A 19821-nucleotide genomic window follows, 5' to 3' on the forward strand; every position below is an offset into this window, starting at 1 on the left:
CGTATTCAAGTGGCACGTCAAACATTTGCCGAGATTGATGGGGCGGAGCTAAGCTTATTTGTCACAAGTGATGATGAAGGTGTTAATTGTCAAATCACTGTCAGCTAAATGAATGCAATCATTTAGCACAAAGAGGTTGCATGGTAATATCATATTAACATGGAGTAAAGCCTCACCGCACTGATCATTAATTAGTCTGGCCTGTCTCACAGAGGAGGGAGCAGCACCATCCAGCATTAGGATCCTGTCTGTATAGTTTAGCACTAATGAGCCTTTAATGTGCAGGACCGAAGAAATGGACTGTATCTCACATCCAGTCCTATTGTGTCTGCAATAACCTTTGAATTACTTGGTGCTCAGATGCCGCAACAACACACTTCTCGTTACACTGTTGTTTACTGCAGTGCAATGTAGTAAAATCACAGTCTGATTTGAGAACATCTATTATATGGAGGTTGAGTCGCAACTTTGTACTTGCAGACTTACAGTATAGTTCAGCAGTAACCTTCATTTGGAGACTTGGATAATGCGCCTGTCAGCGAGAATGACCATCAAAATATGCATGTCCCTTTTGAGTCAACTGTGGTTAGAATTCAGCGCCATCAACTGGTAAAACCTGGAACAACAGGATGTGATGCTTTAATATGTAAATAGAAAACCCAGTGATGTAATGCATATATATATATATATATATATATATATATATATATAATGTTATTTATGGTAATAGGAAGTGATTTTTAGCCCACAGATAAGAATACAATTAAATAAAAAATGAAACTTAATTCTTAGACACTTGAAGACAATTCTAACTACTTTGACAATGGACGAACCTCCTCACATACAATTATTCTTCAGTGGTCTTCAAGAATATGTTTCCATTACATAAAATACAAGACAAGCAGGGAACATTGGAGAGAATTAATACAGTTTATACTATTAATTAGACTTTTCTAATTAATAGAGTCTTAAATAAGACATTTGCATGATCCATCATCATGCCAACACACCTGGAAGAGGAATTAGACAGCACACACATCTTAAGAGAAAATGGTTGATGAAATAAATTGTGTTAGGGTAACTGAATATGGATTAAGTTTTTAAAAAAGTGGTCAACTGATACAGATAGAGTGTTTGACTAATGAATTTATTCACATATAAACTGTTCTGTGATTTTCTTACTAAAGTATTCACATCTCTCTACTGCATCGATCACATTACCTGAGGATTGCACCCCCAAACTCATCCAATCCAGTTAACTATAACCTAATTATTAGGCTACTCAGATGAAAAGTCATTTGGGTAGGTTGCATATCTCTTGTCCTACAATGCTATCACTGTAAGGGGAAAAAGTAAGGAGAATGGGGAAATAAAGCAAAGCAAAAGAAAAAAAAGAAAACTAAATGCTATAGCACACATACATAAGCAATTGGAGTGCATACCATCTATCATTCTAATACTGTAAACAACATATTATACAATATTGAAAATACTACCAACAACAATACAATTTGCTCAACAGCTCTCAAAGAGATGAGGAGGGTCATTTATCTGCCTGTTATCCCAGAAGTCTTCTGCACTATATACATGTTCATTCAAACTGTTGGTGGAAAAAGTTCCAAAATAGAATTTTTTTCGTCCATATTTTGAATTCACATGCGTTTACATATGCGAGTCAGTCTTTGGAGAAATACAGTAGACGCACTAACATGGAGAGGAACAGAGATGTATAAAAATATCTAAAACCTTACAAAATGTATTCTCACTCATCGTCAGAGCCTGTCAATGTTCAATATGTGAAAATGTATCGGTTACCAGCGCGCAACTGATATGTTTAAATGTCAGCTCTTTGAGATATTCACTCATAAAATGGGACCACCAACAACCAGGCTTTAGTGTGATAAAATAATAATAAAAAAAAAACAAAAAAACAAGCATATGTATTTTTAATATATAACTGGAATATCCTCTTCTTTGAAAAAAGAAAATATAGACATCTCAATTGAAGCATTTCTCATAATCCAATGTTCTCACATCCTCAGCGGTTTCACAATCATCTCTGTTTTCCTTCGTTCCTGATGATGAACACTCATGTCAGTTGCCATGGAAACAAGACCAGATGAATGGCTTGTCTTTTCATGGTGAGATGTGAGTTTGTCAGAAGTGCAGAAGAGTCAGGCCAACCCCCCCCCCCCCCCACACCCCCCGCCACCACCACCCCCTTACCTAGAAGGCATATGGGTGAGCTACGCTTTTGTCTGAAAAATACAGAAATAACTACAAGCCCACTATGCAGTGTTCTTAGTAGCATTTTCATTTAACCTTTCCATGTAATTTCGGAGCTCTTTGGAGTCCCCAAGCTCTATGTCTGGGCATACCCATTTGATTTCATTCTGACCAATGAGAAGCGGGCTTATGGATGGGCAGCCATTGCTGGGCTTGCTATGGCTGAAAGTGGTGAACTTGACCCGTTTCCTTTTGGTAGTGGGTGAGTTTATGGACTCGCTCTTGTGATCTCTCCCAGCACACCCTAAGTCAGAGGCCGACCTATGGACCTGGCCTTGAATGCTCTTCTGAGAGGAAAGGCCATTGAGGAGCTGGCTACCCTCCTCCAGTCCCAGCCCGGAGTCCATGGTGCCACCCAGCTCCTCTTGGTCCAGACACAAACCTGCCTGACTTTCTAAAAGCTCAGTTTCATGGCCTAACCAAACCCAGTCGTGGGCATGAGCCATGGTCTCCTGGCCCTCCACTGGGAGCTGCTTGTTGCGATACTTGAGGGCGTAGGAGACGCAATTGATTAGGAATACCAGGATGGCCAGGCAGAAGACACCTAGCAGGGCGTACATGCCTATTTCCAGGTCCGTAAGCCCATGGCGAGTCAGCAGCAGGTCATCCTCCATGTTACGTCCAGGTGGAAAGTCTGCTCGAGCTGGGAATTCAGAGAAATCCATTGGAATATCACCAGCTGAGAGCCTGTCGCCATTTATTTTCCCTGTAATGGAGGTTTTGATGGTGGTAGCGCCTCGGTTCATGATTCCAGCCTCTATGTCTGAAATCGAACCGCCGTAGTATGGAGCATTGGGTCTGTATCTCCTGTCGCTTGAGCTGTTTCCTGTTTCTTCATCACGGCCAAATTTCACATGGACGTTTGCATTGCCTCCGGCCAGAACTGTGCGCCGCTTGGTTTTTTGGCATGATTCAGGGCCATACATCTCCAAATGCACCAACATGCCTTGACCTTCACCCTTAGCCACCACCACTGGCCATCTCCAGTTGGTGCTTTTCTTCACTGTCACCACCTGGTCATCCAATGAGGTGGCCGTAAGGACAAAATGCGCAGGGTTATAGAGGTCAAGAGGGGTCATGGAGCCATCGCTGAACTGAAGCCAAGCACTGACAAGGGACTCCTGAAAGGAAAACACAACATGAACAGATGCTCTCAGATAGTGCTAATTTTCTTGCATCAAGTATATGCAGGATTCTTAACCCCATAGCAGGACCGTTCAAAAGCTTTAAAAGTCCCCAAAACCACATTTCAAAGAGAGCAGACGCACTGATCAGCGGGAGATTCAACCAATCTGCCCATTTTATGTCTATCACCGGTGACAAGAGAGAAAACCCCTGCCGATGTAAAGGATTAGTGAAATCAGACTAATCAGAAAGGGTTTTAAATGTGAGATGACTCAGAATAAGTGGGCAGCCCTGAGCAGCATGATCCACTTTCAAACCGCAGCTACTCATCAACATGCAGTCCATGTCAAATGACTTTGTCCATAATGACCGTGATTACAGTGATTGCACCTGCTCATGGATAAAACAGCCCTACATTTCTGAGAAACAGACATGGAAGTATGCAAAACTGTGACCTGTGAACCAAAATACAATTCGCAATTTAACTGCATGAGGCTGAAATTTTCAATGAGATCTCACAGTGGAGGGGCTACCCTGTTCACTACACATAAAAAAATAAAAAATGGATTGGCGATAGAAAAAAATATGATTGATTATATTAATTAAACATTAACTGAATATGAACGAAATTTATAATAATAATAATAAACAAATAATGCTGAAAAATATGTATTCTTTTAATTAATAACAAAAAACTACTGAAAATGATAATAAAATTAAAATTTAAAACAACAACAACAACATGAACAACAGCTGTATTAAACATTATAGCTATAACATGCATATTTTTATTGATTGTGAAGAGTTTAATTAGACTACCAGATTAGTGCTGCGTATTGTGTCTTGTGTGGTAGCTGTGGCCACAATGGCCCTGTTGCTTCCTGGGCTGAGTTGAAGGTTCAAGGAAAGGCCAGAAACCAGCTGCACGCCCAGCTCTGTAATACTGACTCTGTCATCCAGAACCCGGATCATCCTCTCAGCCAGAACTGAGTCTGACAATGGGGACATCACCTGGATAAAAATGCAGACAGATATGCTTCTGTTACATAACACTGTAAAACAACTGAAAATTCTCTCCCAGTTTCTCATACAAACTTAGTGACATGAAAAAAAATCTAAATGACAGACTTCCTATCTGGATCAATTAATAGCAAAGCAGCCACCTCCATATTTCCAAATTCATTATGTTATAATGAAGTGTCAGAAGCCATTTACTTCCTGTCTGTAAGTGGAACTTCTACTTTCACCAGTGTGCACGGCCCACACTTGCTTCTAACCATCATTTGCACACTGTCTTGAAGTCCACAGGCAACACTTTTTCCACTTGAATGAAGCCATGTTAAGGTAAAGAAACAATTCTCATTTCGAGCGCATCTTAAATTGACATTTGAATTGAGAGATTTATTAATTAAAAATAAAATAAGAATAAGCAAGGGGAGCCTCAGGCTTTACCCAATATTGCATAAGATGCTGCCCCAGGGCTCCACTTTTTATAAATAGATCTATAAAACAGAGGTTTGTGCTAGCTACAGTACTTCAAATTTTTCTTCCAAATAGTCTACTTTGTTTTGGAAACCACACATATTTTCCCTCTTCTAATTCCAAGTAATTAGTCATTCAATTTAGTTTTAATGAACTGCAAAACAGGTGGGCCTCTTTGGAAATTTAATAGCTAGTTTGGTTCTGATAGCAAAGTGGACGATTGGTAATTTTGCCGTGGTTAAGTGGTGGGTTTTTGATTTCAGGGATCTCGATCAATAAAGCAGAACTGGTTTTCAGACTCTTCGTATTCCATCCCACCATTACTGAGCTTTTTATCGGATTTAAATTTTCAGCAAATTGATCAAATCGAAGTGCTCTCCATCTGCTGCTCTGGTGTATATTATTGCTTTCAGATAGCACTTTAATGGCACTTTCAACTTGAGTAGGTGTATTTATGTGTGGACGTGTAGGTGAAGTGTGTAGGTGTGATTTTCACAGACTGACCCTTAATTAGTAGGTCTCTGTAAAGGAAATTATTGTTGTCATAAGAGCTGTGAGATGTGCAGACAGACAGAACACAAGCTGAGATAGAGCAGAGTGAGAGATGGTGTGCTGTCTAGTTCTCGTCTGACAACGTACATGTGTCACATCACAACTCGGACTGATACACCTCTCATCCGCACAGTGAAATAGACAAATGACAGCCAGGATTTTCCAAAGAAAACAAGGACATTCTCGCATTTTATTCATGCAGTATAAACACAAGGGAACTGCAGCTTAGTCAGCTGTAACTGTCAGTTTTGTTCCTGACAAAATGGGTAGCTCTGGTTGTGGTGTGTTGAGGAAATTGCATAATATTCTAGAACAATGAATCATGGAAAAAGTTTTTATAATGCTGGAAATCCATAGATTTAGTAGATTATTGTAGTAATGGTCTTAATTTTCTCTGGAGATATTCACACACATTTTTTTTTATAGTAGGCCTACATCACGTCATTTTTAGACATAATCAAACATACATTCTTCCAGTTTCTCACCTGAACCTTGGTGATGCCAGTGTTCAGACCGATGAGAACCTGTTCTTCTGACAGCTTGGCCACGCGTTCATCCGCCACTCTTAAAGAGTCTCTCACCAACTCTGTCACGTCCACCTGCCAGTCACTGCCCAAGAGGAAATCTGGCTGGCCCTGCCATTCCTCTGGCTCAGCCTCAAAGAGTGTGAGCACACGGACGGTGGAGCTCTGGTACTGTGGACCACAGCTCCGATCCTTCTTGGCTCCTTCAACCCCATCATCCTCTCCAGACCTGCAGTAAAAAGAGCAACCAATACCAAGTGTTACATTCCATCCCACTGTGTCTGGACTATTCTATTCTATTCTAGAATAATAATCACACATAAAAAAAAAAAAGTTTATATATACAATATATTATTCAAAATAAAATTTGAACAAAATCGGTGTGAAAAATAATATTTCTAGGTAAAATCTAATTTATTAAAAAAATTTATTTTCAAAGATTCAAATACATTTTTTTAATTTTTTTAATCATATGTATATATGCATACTCAACAAAATGTGAAATTAGATGGTCGACAACAAAGAAAAGTTTTAAAAATGAAATATTCTATTATATTCTATAAAAAATAAATCCATTAAAATATTTTTTTTTTAATTTGAAATTATAATTGGGTGAATATTCTGGTTGACACTCAAAGCAAGCAGAAAAGGCAAAAAACTGTGAAACATTTGTTGGCGGAAAAACATTTTCTATTCTATTCTATTCTATTCTATTCTATTCTAAATGTCTAAGTATTTATTGGACTGCTCTGAATTTTTTTATGGATTTATATATATATATATATATATATATATATATATATATATATATATATATACATATACACATTATACACAAAATTATATATACACAAAAGGTTAGCATGGTGGCTTTGACCAGAGGGGAGGTCACGCTTCGCTAGACTTTTACTCAACAACGCTTGACCGATGGTAGAAACAGCATGACATTTACAGAACGCAGGTGTATAAACAAGGCCGGCAGCACTCAGCTGAGGAATGTCAGGTCACAGGAGGTCTCAGGCTTAATGAGACTTACAACTCAAACGCATGTTTCCCCGCTTTCAAAATACTACCTGAGAAAGACACGACCTCAGACCAATATAGTATGATACAGCAAGGGTGCAAATTTAAGACTTGTCAAGTACCAAATTTTTATGAATACAACTCACCAGCTGACCACAATCTAAAGGAACAGCTCACTCATAAATAACAATTCAGTCAAAATTTTAAATATCATATATTTCATCTAGGATTTCCAGGTATCAGTAAGAATCAAAAAGGGTGTTTTTACAGTGAAAGCATAGAAGAACCGTGCAAAGAAACATGCTTTTCTTATTGTGAAGAACCTTTTTATAGTCAATATAACTTTTCCACTACAAAAAAAAAGTTTCCATGGATGATCGTCTGGAGTTTATTTCCTGCAGAACTCCATGTGGCAACACATATTATGGAATATTTATCATCAAAATGATTATATTAGGAACAAAACAATGACATAACAGATAACAGAGACTCAAACAAGATGCTATGAGCAACAAAAAGACTTGTTTGTCACTAGAATCATGACAGTATAAGGAGACCATTCTGAGAATCAGTCTTTCCTCATTTAAGTAGACAGGAACTGTACTTGCATGTCTATTGCATGTAAACTTCCAGCAAAGGAAAGAGCTGCCAGGGGGCGTTATGAAAATGCCCGCTGCATGAACTTGCCTCAAAGGATTTTGCTTATATGCAAGATTCTTTTTTAAAATAATTCAATCGTCACAAGGACAGAAATATATATTTAAAAAAAAGTAAAAAAAAAGCAAAGTAAAATGCAGTTACATGGCAAGTAAGAAATATTTATGACTGCTAAACTTTCTCAATTCACTTTTTTCAATTGCAAGAGGAGGTCTGGTCATACTGTGATAATGGAGTAGCGATCATTGTGCAACCCACACATCTGCTTGCTGACCACCACACATTACTGATGGCCAAACAACACTTATTCCTCAGACTCATCCTTGCCTTGCAAATTCTCAACCGCTCATTCCATCTGTTATCCATTTCTCACTTATCATGCATGAGTCAATCCGGCAGGATTGTTTCTGGTGGAAGAGTAATTAAAAATTATCTTGTGGGTATCCGCAGTGTATGGTAGCATTAACCTGCGCGTTGTCTGGTGCTGGTGCGTCAGAGGCAGGTGTGCCTGAGGACGACCCAGCAGTAATTAAAAAGTCAGCGTCCGCATCCTCCCCTCACCTCCGTCATGCGTTCCAGATGGAGCTCCGCTACACGTCTGCTGTTACCCAAAAACGACAGAGCATGAAAACGGCTGAGGAGAGGGTTGATAAAGACAGCACAGGCTGACACGGGCGAGCTGGAGCATCATCGGTGCTGTGAAGTCCTAAGAGACTTTTTACAGTAATCTATGCGTTTTCAAATCTCTAGCAGAACCATATTGCATAACGGGTGGGCTGTGCAGGAAGGTTTCTGCTCAGCTAAAGATTATAAAACTTGACAGAACACAGTTTCCAGACTCTTTTCATCTCAATTAAAATTTATAGAAGTTGTGTAATTATAACTCTCAAAAATGCAGGGCTGCAGGTGATACACACAATCAGGAATAACACACTTTTCCACACTTTACTCTCCTCTTTAGGGTACAGTATAGTATAGTATAAGAAATAATAGCATCTAACGTCACTAATGTGTAAATGTGGGCAGCCATGCATTCACATGTTCAAATAAATTCAGCTATTTAACATCAGAAAGTTCTGGGGAGGGGTTTGAAAGTTACAATACGTTTCAATAGTACACTGAACCCTTATCAAATGATCAAGGTCAAATGTGAAAGAGAAATGTGAAAGAAAAACGGCGCTAACCTCTGGTTGGTAGTATCTACAGGAACTTTCCAGCTCCTGATCTGGCTGAGCTCCGGATCGGACATCTCGATCTGCAGGGGGAGTCGAGGCATCCATACGGTCACCTCCAGCTGAGCACTGAGGTAACTGTAGGTGAAGTTCACCATCATCCTCACTCTCCCACGCGTCTCCTTGCCATTGACGTACACATAATCGCACCTTTCGGACACCTGAGAGGCAGGGATACAAATCAGACAGCAGACAAATAAAACATTCAAGCAACACTGTATTCAAAGCAGCACTAAATTAAAGAAAATTGCAGCCCTGGCCAAGGTATCAGCCTACGTTTTGCTCCAATTTCCTGGCGATGATTTCAAATTTTGAAAGCACAAAAAAAATGAGGCCTCTTTTTGTGCTAATCTGCGCAATATGTGAAAAACAGTTTGGCCTTTGTGTTTTTTTGTTCCGCTATTATACGCTTTCATTCTGAGCTTTAATGAGGAAGATGAGAGATTGGATGGGCTTTGACTGGCCTGTCCAAGTATTTATTTCTGACTACAGTCGGAGGGAGAGTAGTTGCTGTTGATAATGAGAGTGTTTGGATGTCTATATTTCTCAGACAAAGAAGCTAAGCAGATGGAGGGATAGAAGAAAACAGAAAAAAATGGCCTTCTATTGCAGCAAAGTAATTCATTTGTAGAACATCTATACTGCTCTTAGCTAAACCTCATCTCATCCAATCAAATTGAAGACTTTTTTTAAAAACTTCAGATGTGGATAAGGACCAACAGCATGGCTTGATTTCTGAGCAGCTGCCCATCAGCTCAAAATCAATGATGACAAGAGTGCCCTGTTATTGTAACTGCAATCAGTAGCCAAGCTTTCATCAAATTCTCATTTGCTGACTGCTCAGAGTATACCAGGAATCAATTATAGCTTCTTCTTTTTTTTTTTTACCACATTAACAGTTTTAACAGAAAAAAAAAAACAGAAAACACTGGATTCCAAAAGAAATGTAACTTTTTAATGAAGTTTAACACTTCTTTTCTACTTGTGACTTTGGGGGAAGTCATTGGTGCATTTACATGAGCTGTGATTAACTTTAGTTGTCAGTATCCATTATACAGTGCGCACTGAACCTTGTGAAATGAGTAATATGTTGTGATAGTGGCTACCACATAATTAACTCAAAATCACACTGACTTGACTTTCATGACAAAATTGTCAAAAGGTGGATTTTAGTAAGATGCAAAATACATAAATTACTTAAATGACAAGTTTATTTAGGAAGGTCAGTATAGTAATCTGCATAGTAGAATGATTTCTGGATAAATGACCACTGAAAACTGTCATCACAAATAAATTACATTACAGTATACATTAAATCAGAAAACAGTTCTTTGAAATTGTAATATTTTTTCCCAATGTTACTATTTTTACTGAATTTGTAGCAAATAATTGCAGCCTTTGTGAGAGCATGAGATAATTCTTTCAAAAACAAAATCTTGAAAAAAAATTAGCGGTAGTATATAATTACAGGTAATTAGGTTGTGTACAAATGATTTTGTTTTTAAAAAATAAAGTCTGTGCAGTTGAGTCTGTAGTAAAGATTCATATTTAAAGTAAAAAAAAAAAAATGTATACACATTCATTTTCACAGTGAGGTACTGTACATAGTGATTTGAGGGGGCAACTAACTAACTTGCTGAACAAATTTAATTTGTAAACTTAATTCTTATATCTGCCGCACATAGATTTTGGAGGTCAGTGGATAAAACCATGGATCAACAATTAAAAACCAATATATGACTTATTGGTCCTGCCATAGTTAAATATATAGCAGCTGTGAGCTATTTCATAAATCAGTTGGGACAAAATCAGCATTGGAAAAGTGACTAAAAGTAAATGACGCCTAGGCTTGTAATAATGAACAACTGCAGTGAACTTAAATAGTACTATAATCCCACACAGCCATTATGTCTGTTAAACACCAGATACATCTGTTTAACTGTCTGGATCTGCCCATATAAATGACATAATAGACTAATGTGCAGTTTTACATTGAAAACTGCATTCTTTTAATCTCCCACAAAATTCAGAGAGCCAGAGATCCTTGGAGGTGCTCTTTTGGCCCATAAAGGGCATTGGTTTGGTTGTACAGGCTGACAGTGTGCAGAGAACAATGGTCGGTCTAACTTCACAGCAACATGTCCTTCCCATGAGCATCTATATACACCAAAAACAGCCTGGCAGAGCATTAATCAGGAACATTAAGACTGCTGAAGAGAGGGACGCTTACAGAGGACATCAAGACCCCTGCAGGGAACTGGGTTGGGTACTTAATGACCCATTCAACAGGCACACAGTGAGACCTGACTTGACTGTGCTGTCTGACGTAAATGCTATCCCTCTCTGTCCGTCCATCTCTGACTGAGGTAATTAGCAGACTACATCTTGAGCCTCACTACAGGTTCACTGCAAATTGATCGGATGTTTGGAGTAACTAGCAAAAAGCAGAGATGCAACAACCTAACACACATTAGCTGGACTTCCTGACAGTACCTCCCCTACAATCGCAAAATTAACTTCAACAGCTGATTGTTTTTTGTTTGAATTTTAATCAGTCATATGAATTGTCATACACCATTTTATCTGAGCATAACTGAGCCAAACCCATATCTCACAGGACCGAAATGTTATGTTTATCTCCCCATACCCAACTGTTAGATGAAATGTATGCCCATGCAAACACAGAAACGGCAACAGTAGATGTCGTCTTTCCACTGTGGTTCATAATATCATCTGACACACATCATATCAACAGATACTAATTAAAATGCCCTTAAGATAACAAAAAAATCTAACATTAAATTGGGCTGGGAAATGAAGCTGGAAAACAGTCAAAGGTAAGGGTTTTTCACACATTTAATTGTAAAGAAAGAAAGGAGAAAGTGAAGTGACATTCAGCCAAGTATGGTGACCCATACTCAGAATTCGTGCTCTGCATTTAACCCATCCGAAGTGCACACACACAGAGCAGTGAACACACACACACACACACTGTGGACACACACCCAGAGCAGTGGGCAGCCATTTTTGCTGCGGCGCCCGGGGAGCAGTTGGGGGTTCAACTTCAATGCCTTGCTCAAGGGCACCAAATGGCGCGTTTCCACCGAGTGGTACGGTACGGTACGGGTCGGGTCGGTACCCTTTTATTTGCGTTTCCACTGCCAAAAGTTGAGAATGGTACCAAAAAGCCGAACCGTACCGTACCCCTTTTTGGGTACCCTTCCGTTGGGGTACCTAGCACAGTGGAACGGTACTAAAGGGTGGAGCTAGACTCACTGCAGAACGTTGATTGGTTGACAGAAAATCGTCATTTGCGCGTGCCGCAAGGGGAAAGACACAACACACGAGGCGCCATTTTTAAATTACAACAACGTCGCAACAATGTCGCCGCGCATGACGTCAAGCTACTTTCCGTCATACACCACGCCTATCAAGTGACGTTATCACTACTTTCTGGAATACACCACGCCTATCAAGTAAGGGTACTGTTGGCGGTGGAAACGCTAGCCAAATCATGGTTAACAGACCCGACCCGTACCGACCCGTACCGTACCGTACCGTACCACTCGGTGGAAACGCGCCATAAGTAATGGTACTGCCAGCCCGAGATTCAAACCCACAACCCTAGGGTTAGGAGTCAAACTCTCTAAACCACTAGGCCACGACTTCCCCGTATACCTAGATCCTAAACCCTGGGTAAACATAACTCTGGGATATCTAGTTCTAAATTTGACAATGTTCATATTTAACCCTCTAGTGTGTAACCAATTGTATGGAAAGAGCAGCTTGGTCATTCATCTAAACATTTAAAAATGAAAATAATACAGGTCTGGAACAACAGGATGGTGAGTAAATCAAAGGTTTAGTTTGATTAATCTGTCCCTTTAACATGTAAATAGATGGCTGCCATTTGCCATATTTAACTATTTATTTTCCTGACAGAAACAACTGTGCAAAGCACATGCATAATTAAAAATGTAAGCACTGTTAGTTTGTGATTAGCTATCTGTTGCTAAACAACTCACTGTATTATACTGGCACTGCATTGTTTTACACTGTATACATTTTACACCACAATTTGTGGTGTTTGGATCAGTGCTAAAAGTTATGCTCTGGAGCAGGAAAAATATACACTTCATGCAGGGTTAGACAATTATATAAATATAGACAAATATACAAAAACTGCAGTGCTCAAAAAGTCAATGTAGACAAAACTAATGGCACTGTGTCTTCAGACGCTCTGAATCGAGGGCACCAGTGCCTCTGTGTGTGTGAGTGTGCTGGCTTTTGTGAAGAAGGAGATTCCTCTCCAGAGGTCAGTGTTTAAATGTGGGGTGTTTAACAGATAATTAAACCCAAAGGGAGTAAATTCACACAAATCCACACTGTCATTTTCTCCCTAATAAAATGCTCTCATATTGTGTTCCCAAATGGCAGATGGAAGTGGAAGGCACAAGCTTGTTCAGAAAAGAGTGCATTTAACATCCCTTTATTTTTCACCTCTGGCTTGACAACTTAAAACAGACATTACTTCAGAGCAAATCTATAGCTTCCTTAATACGCTATGTATTCCCTCCAACAATTATTTTGTTATCTTGGTTAAAAAAATAGTTTTATAAGACTATAGGGTCAAAAGTGCATCTACATGTGTGTGATTTGTTCATGTTAGTAACCCCTGCATGCTTCTGCATACCTTAACGACATCCTCATCTGTCGAGCGACATTCCACTGACTCAGTCACATCGGTCACGGTACCTTCGGTTCCAACAGTGACCACCTTCACTGGCATGGCAACAGTCTTCCCAGTGAGCACTGCAGTGTTAAGGATCTCTGTCTCCTGCATACAAGGGCAAATCAATCAGACTGTTAAGTCAGGATAATTCACTCGCAATTATTCATGATAATTCGTCATTTTGTCAGCTCAGGCTCTTCAGCACCAACACTGAGTTGCGCTATTAACCCAGTGAGTCATATCATTCAATTAGAGTCATCAGCTCTGGAGAGTCTCAGAGTGAGATGGAGAGGTCTGTTTATAGCCAAACAACACATCCTGTTTTTGTGAAACTGATCCAACTCTCAGATAATATATATTAACATGAAAAACACACACCAAAATATGTTTCACTGTCAAGTCACTACAAAAAGTAAAAAAGATTTTTTTTTTTCACAAGAAAATATGAACCCTTGCCCATGCAAATTTCTTCAACATGACACTAGGGTCTTGTGGGTAATCTGCCAAGCTGATGCGATGTGGTTCCTAAGAGTAGTTTCAACAAGTCGTTTGTGGTTGCTAAGAGGTCTGGATAGTTGCTGAGGTGTTTCGAGTGGTTGCTTACTAACCCAAAATCAAAAGAGCTCCAAAACGAGTTATCAGATATCAGAGGTGTCAAGTAACGAAGTACAAATACGTTGTTAGATTACTTAAGTAGAAATTTGGGGTATCTATACTTTACTTGAGTAATTATTTTTCAGACTTTTTACTTCTACTCCTTACATTTTTACGCAAGTATCTGTACTTTCTACTCCTTACATTTTAAAAATAGCTTCGTTACTGCTATTTCATTTCGGCTTGTCACCATTCAAAAAAAAAAAAACCTATCCAGATAAATCGCGCCATCCGGGTGGAGTGAATTTGATTGTGGTTGGATGAGAAGTATAAACATATACCATTCCAACACCCTATTGGTTTGTACGCGATCCATCGCACCTGCACATGACACAAATCACATCACACTCCAGCCAGGACATGTTGGGTTCGTTTATCAAAAAATATATTTCTTAAAAGTAGGGTTAGGTATGGAACCGGTATCCGATCGCCTCAGAGTCAGTCCCCTTAAATTTCAAATGAAACCGGCGTCAGACCGGTCTCCTCCCCGTCTTTCAGTGCGCTCTTCAATCCACAGACCGCGAGCGGAGCAGCGCAAGCGCACTTAAACACAAACAGGGGACACAAGGTATGTGTTTATCGATAGATTGTTAGAATATCTGTATCTGTGCAGTTCTTTTACATAAATACAGTTTACAAAAGGTCACGAGGGAGCAGTCGGTTTCTCATCTAGCTACTGTAAAGTTTTTGCTTGTCACACCACAGCTGTTTCCTCCAGCGAAAATCTAGCCCTTAACACATATGAACGAACACTTATTTAAATATACTTAATCTAATCATACATACTTTATACATACACTACTGTGCAAAAGTCTTAGGCACGTTAGTATTTTCACCCAAAAGAATGGTGTTCGGCCAGTTATTTTTATATTTTGCTGTAGTGTGTCAGTATAAAATATCAGTTTACATTTGCAAACATTCATTTTGCCGTTGACAGACTGCTTGTGCATTCAAAATCGCACTAGATTATTATTAAAATTAATGGCAAACTGATATTTCCTACACACTACAGCAAAAGATATAAATAATTAACTGGCTTAAACCCCTTTTTGGGGTGAAAATACTAATGTGCCTAAGACTTTTGTACAGTACTGTACTTTAAAAACGACATTGTTGCTACTTTATAAAGAATGAGCATACAGTCATACACAGAACTGATTAAAGACAGTGACAGACAGCACTCATCTTAACTAAATATCAGAGTGAGTGACAGAGATACAGTAGAAACATTATGTGTGGTTTTGTATTAAATAATGACCCAGATTTTGAAATACATTTATTTGCCTTAGATTAAGGGAAGAATAACTTGAAAAATGTGAGCATCCAAGGTGAAAGCTATGGATTTATTTTAAATATTTATCCATAGTTTTTTTTGTGGTTATTTTTTTAAGTATCGGTTCAGGTACCGTTTAGGCACCGGTACCATTATAGAACTATCGAAAAGGCACTGGAACCTACTTAAAAGTTATTATTTCTCAGTACTGGCTCATTAACCAAATGGGTGCTTTCTCTTCGTCCTCCACAAATTAAGCTGCTGTAGGTAGTTTGGTAGCGAGACGTTTTAATAAATTATCGTTTGCGATTGACAACGCGATTGATAATGTTGTGATAATTAGGCTGTACCAACTTTATAACTCGTTACCCCCCCTCCCCCCACACACTGGACATAGCAGACGTATGTAGCGAATACAGGAAGGTATCAATCAAGAAAATATCAGGATTATGAGTTATTTTTAATATTTAGTTTTTGATTAAACACTTGGATTAATCATTCATTTTGACAGCACTATAATGTTTACTGTAAATAGACAACGATACAAGAGTAATTGTTACTATGCCTGCACCAATGTTCAAGATTCCTGCAGCTAAGCTTGGATGGACATTTACATTCCATCAAAGGTTATTGATGACATGCCTCTGAAGTTTGACTTTTTGCACCATAATAATACTTATAGGCAACTAGTCATCATATCTCTAGTCCTTTAATGTATTTGCATTGTACTAAACTTTATAAAAATGTTTTTTTGAGGAGGTGGGGTAGTGCACAATAGGCCCCTGTGGCGTGGCCTAAGCTTTTGTTATTATTGGCATTTTTTTTTCCTTACATTACTTTTACTTTTATACTTTAAGTAGTTTTTTAAACCAGTACTTTTACACTTTTACTTGAGTAAAAACCTTGAGTTGATACTTCAACTTCTACAAAAGTCTTTTTAAACCCTAGTATCTATACTTCTACTTGAGTAATGAATGCCAATACTTTTGACGCCACTGTCAGATATAAAGTCTTCAGGATTTTATCATCAAAAGGGCAAAAATAGCACCTCTGGTTAATTATTATTATTTTTTTATAAATAAATAATTAATATTTAAATGTATTTTATTTAAAATTACATATTATATTTAGATATTAAATAAAAATAAATAGCTACTTTAAATTTAAATATATATTTTAAATCTAAAATTAAAAGACTTTTAAAAAATTATATTAAAAATTAAAACTAACAGATAAAAACATTTAAAAACCCTATACATGTATATATATATATATATATACATACATACATACATACATAATAATACTAATCCAAATCCCTAACTCTAAGCATGGGCAAATAGTGATTAGTGATGCTTGACTGACGAAGCATAAGTAATAAAAAAAAAATAATGCTTATAGCGAACATCAATACCACTTTGGGAAGTTCCTTTACATAGAGAACAATGTCAGGGAAAAACACTGTAGGCACATCTTATTTTCACAGAAATATCCTGTAATTATAGAAATGACAGCTACCGTAACTGTTTTTGCGAATTCATTCTCTTTTTGTGTATAATCTTATCTAAAACATGTCCATGTGCTCAGTTTACAGTTCAGCCAAACTAAAGTATGGATAACTAGATTTCATATAATAATCATTTGAGTCTAACTTGTGTATTTCCTGCTGGTTGGGACTAGAGGTCTTCACAGTGCTCCCAAGACCCGTCGACCCAGGACCCGACCCGGGTCTGTTTAACATTGTGTGTAATACCCGTGCGATCGGAGTCATCGAACTCGGAGAACACCCGGCCGTGATCAAAGACTGCTTTTGTTTTTTGTAACTTGCAACTTGTAAAATTAGGAAAAGAAAAGAGTGAGCCAAAAAAAAGTGATCTCTCTCTCTCTCTCTCTCTCTCTCTCTCTCTCTCTCTCTCTCTGAGCGTGCAGACTCATAGTTAATACAAGTGCACGCACGGTATTAATGCTTGCAGACTTGACACACTCATATTTAATATATTTCAAATCAGCAACACAATCTGAGGTGAACTGTCACATGAATGTTTTCTATGATGCTCAAATTGCGTTAAAGCATTTTAGGTTGATACAGCTAGCACGCATGTGCAGTCTCGAGCGCATTTCATGTTTCTATGGCAACCAGTGAGGGACACTTCGACCGCCAAACCGCATTTTACATTTTCTCCCATTTTTATAATATTATAAATGAACCGTTTAATCTTAACGTTTTAGTGGTCAGATTCAGACTCGATGTAGAGCAGAGAGCACAGAGATCAGATGATAGCAAATAAATAACATCAGCGGCCATGGCATTGCACGAGCGATCGTTATTATAGTTCAAAAGGGCAAACAGTTGAAGTTATTATGCGAATTAACTCGAGTCAAAATGTTCATGTGCACAGTAGCATTTGTCATCCGTCACCGTGACATCAAGAGGACTTTTGAAGCTGAAATAATGAGTGTGTTCAGCTTGGACTTGGAATAACGAGAGGAATAACATGAATAACTTTCTTATCGGAGGATTGTAATGCATCACAGGCAGTCAGGTACAAGGAAGAGAGCCTACGGCTCTTTAAATTAAGACAAAAAGCTGTATTTTTCGCAACAGGTTTATTGACTTGTAATAGCAATTTATGGTGACATATGTGACAGTCGGGTCAAGTCGGGTCTGTGTCTTCCCGGCGGGTTCGGGTCCAGCTTTCAAATAATATACGGGTCCGGGTCGGGTCCGGGTAGGCATTTCTCGGATCTACACGGGTCCGGGTCCAGCTTTTGAAATATTTGCTCTTCATCAAAGGGTGTTTTCTTCTCTTTATGTCACAGCTCTCGCCATTCTCCTTTAGAGAACACAGATAACATTATTTAATCCTGAACTGTGGATAATGAAATTTCAAGCTTGTTAATAAGACTGAGGTCTTCTGTTCCTTTTTTTTCTCCAGGCTGATCCCACTTCAGGCTTCACTTGGCACCTGATTCTTATTTCAATCATTTTCACTTTAATGCACCGCATTCGTGAGGATAAACGAGCCTCTTCCTTTCGTTCCCTTTATACCTTTAAGCTGATCATTATTTTCTAACACAGGCTGGGCTGTCTATTTCTGAGTTAAAATTTGAATATGCCATTTCCCTTGATTTCAAAATTATGTAAATGTGCAATAGGAACGTAGTGTGAGCAGCGAGAGCTTGGTATTCAAAGCTTACGCTCAGACATTTTGACAGGGAGTTATCGCCTGTGTTTGATTTGCTGTCAAAACATTAATTTATCAAGACCAGGAAAATGACTCTGATAAATATTCCACAGGATGGAATGGGTGAAGTGTTTACAATTCACTCTCCCCCTTTCACTCACTTCCCACTCAGATGAATTTAAAGAACTCGGCGACACTGTTCAGCAGACAAGGTGCTTTCAAATGCCTTTCAATGTGTCCATTCAACGGCTATTAAAACCGAACAATGTAATTTTCAGTCAAGCCTAAAGATTATGCAGTGAATTAAAAACAGAATTCCACAATAAAACAGGAATAAGTGGTGGAAAGCCTCTTATTGTGATGCCACAGACTCTGATGGGCGGCTTTACTTCACTGTGAAAAACAAAACAAAGCTGAGGTGAGTTCAGTTCATCAAGGGAGGACAGTTTGAAACCACACAGGTCAAATCCAATGATCCTTCAGAAATGCATGTGCCTTCACCTTTTGACTCACGTGGATAAAGCAGTGGGACTTTTCTGGCTAGGATATATCAACAAAATTGTTTAATATTTGAAAATTATATCTGAAGATTCTAGTTCTTTGCTAAATAAAGGGAAAACAAATACTTATTCACCTGAAAAATTACGGGTATGTGAATGTTTGCACAGTTACGAAAGGATTTAAAAGTAATATAGACCAGACTCTCAAAATTCTGAAATACACACACAATAATAAAACAATCTTAATCCAACTCAGTCACATAAAAGTCACATCAATCTGTGCCACATTTTCTCAAGCTTGGTGAGAAAATCTTGTGTTAAAACTAATTAAAATCACAATCATTTGTGAATATATATATATATATATATATATATATATACAGTACAGACCAAAATTTTGGACACACCTTCTCATTCAAAGAGTTTTCTTTATTTTCATGATTATGAAAATTGTAGATTCACACTGAAGGCATCAAAACCATGAATTAACACATGTGGAATTATATATGCAATTATATACATAACAAAAAAGTGTGAAACAACTGAAAATATGTCATATTCTAGGTTCTTCGAAGTAGCCACCTTTTGCTTTGATT

At 38.3% G+C, this 19821-nt stretch overlaps 1 protein-coding gene across 2 annotated transcripts in view; it reads right to left on the reverse strand.

Annotated features, from left to right (window-relative positions):
* Window positions 1-731: 731 nt before the first annotated feature.
* LOC132130533 (transmembrane protein 132C-like) overlaps window positions 732-19821 on the reverse strand; it is a 136832-nt gene continuing 117742 nt past the window's right edge. For both annotated transcript variants that reach the window (XM_059542256.1, XM_059542255.1), the window contains 5 exons: window positions 13575-13718; window positions 8834-9042; window positions 5931-6198; window positions 4231-4422; window positions 732-3407 (listed from right to left, as the gene is read on the reverse strand). In XM_059542256.1, coding sequence (XP_059398239.1) covers window positions 2289-3407; window positions 4231-4422; window positions 5931-6198; window positions 8834-9042; window positions 13575-13718 — 1932 coding nt within the window. In that variant the 3' untranslated portion in view covers window positions 732-2288. The remainder of the gene's footprint in view (window positions 3408-4230; window positions 4423-5930; window positions 6199-8833; window positions 9043-13574; window positions 13719-19821) is intronic.

Source organism: Carassius carassius, chromosome 47 (assembly GCF_963082965.1).
Source record: "Carassius carassius chromosome 47, fCarCar2.1, whole genome shotgun sequence".
Classification (NCBI taxonomy): Eukaryota; Metazoa; Chordata; class Actinopteri; order Cypriniformes; family Cyprinidae; genus Carassius; species Carassius carassius.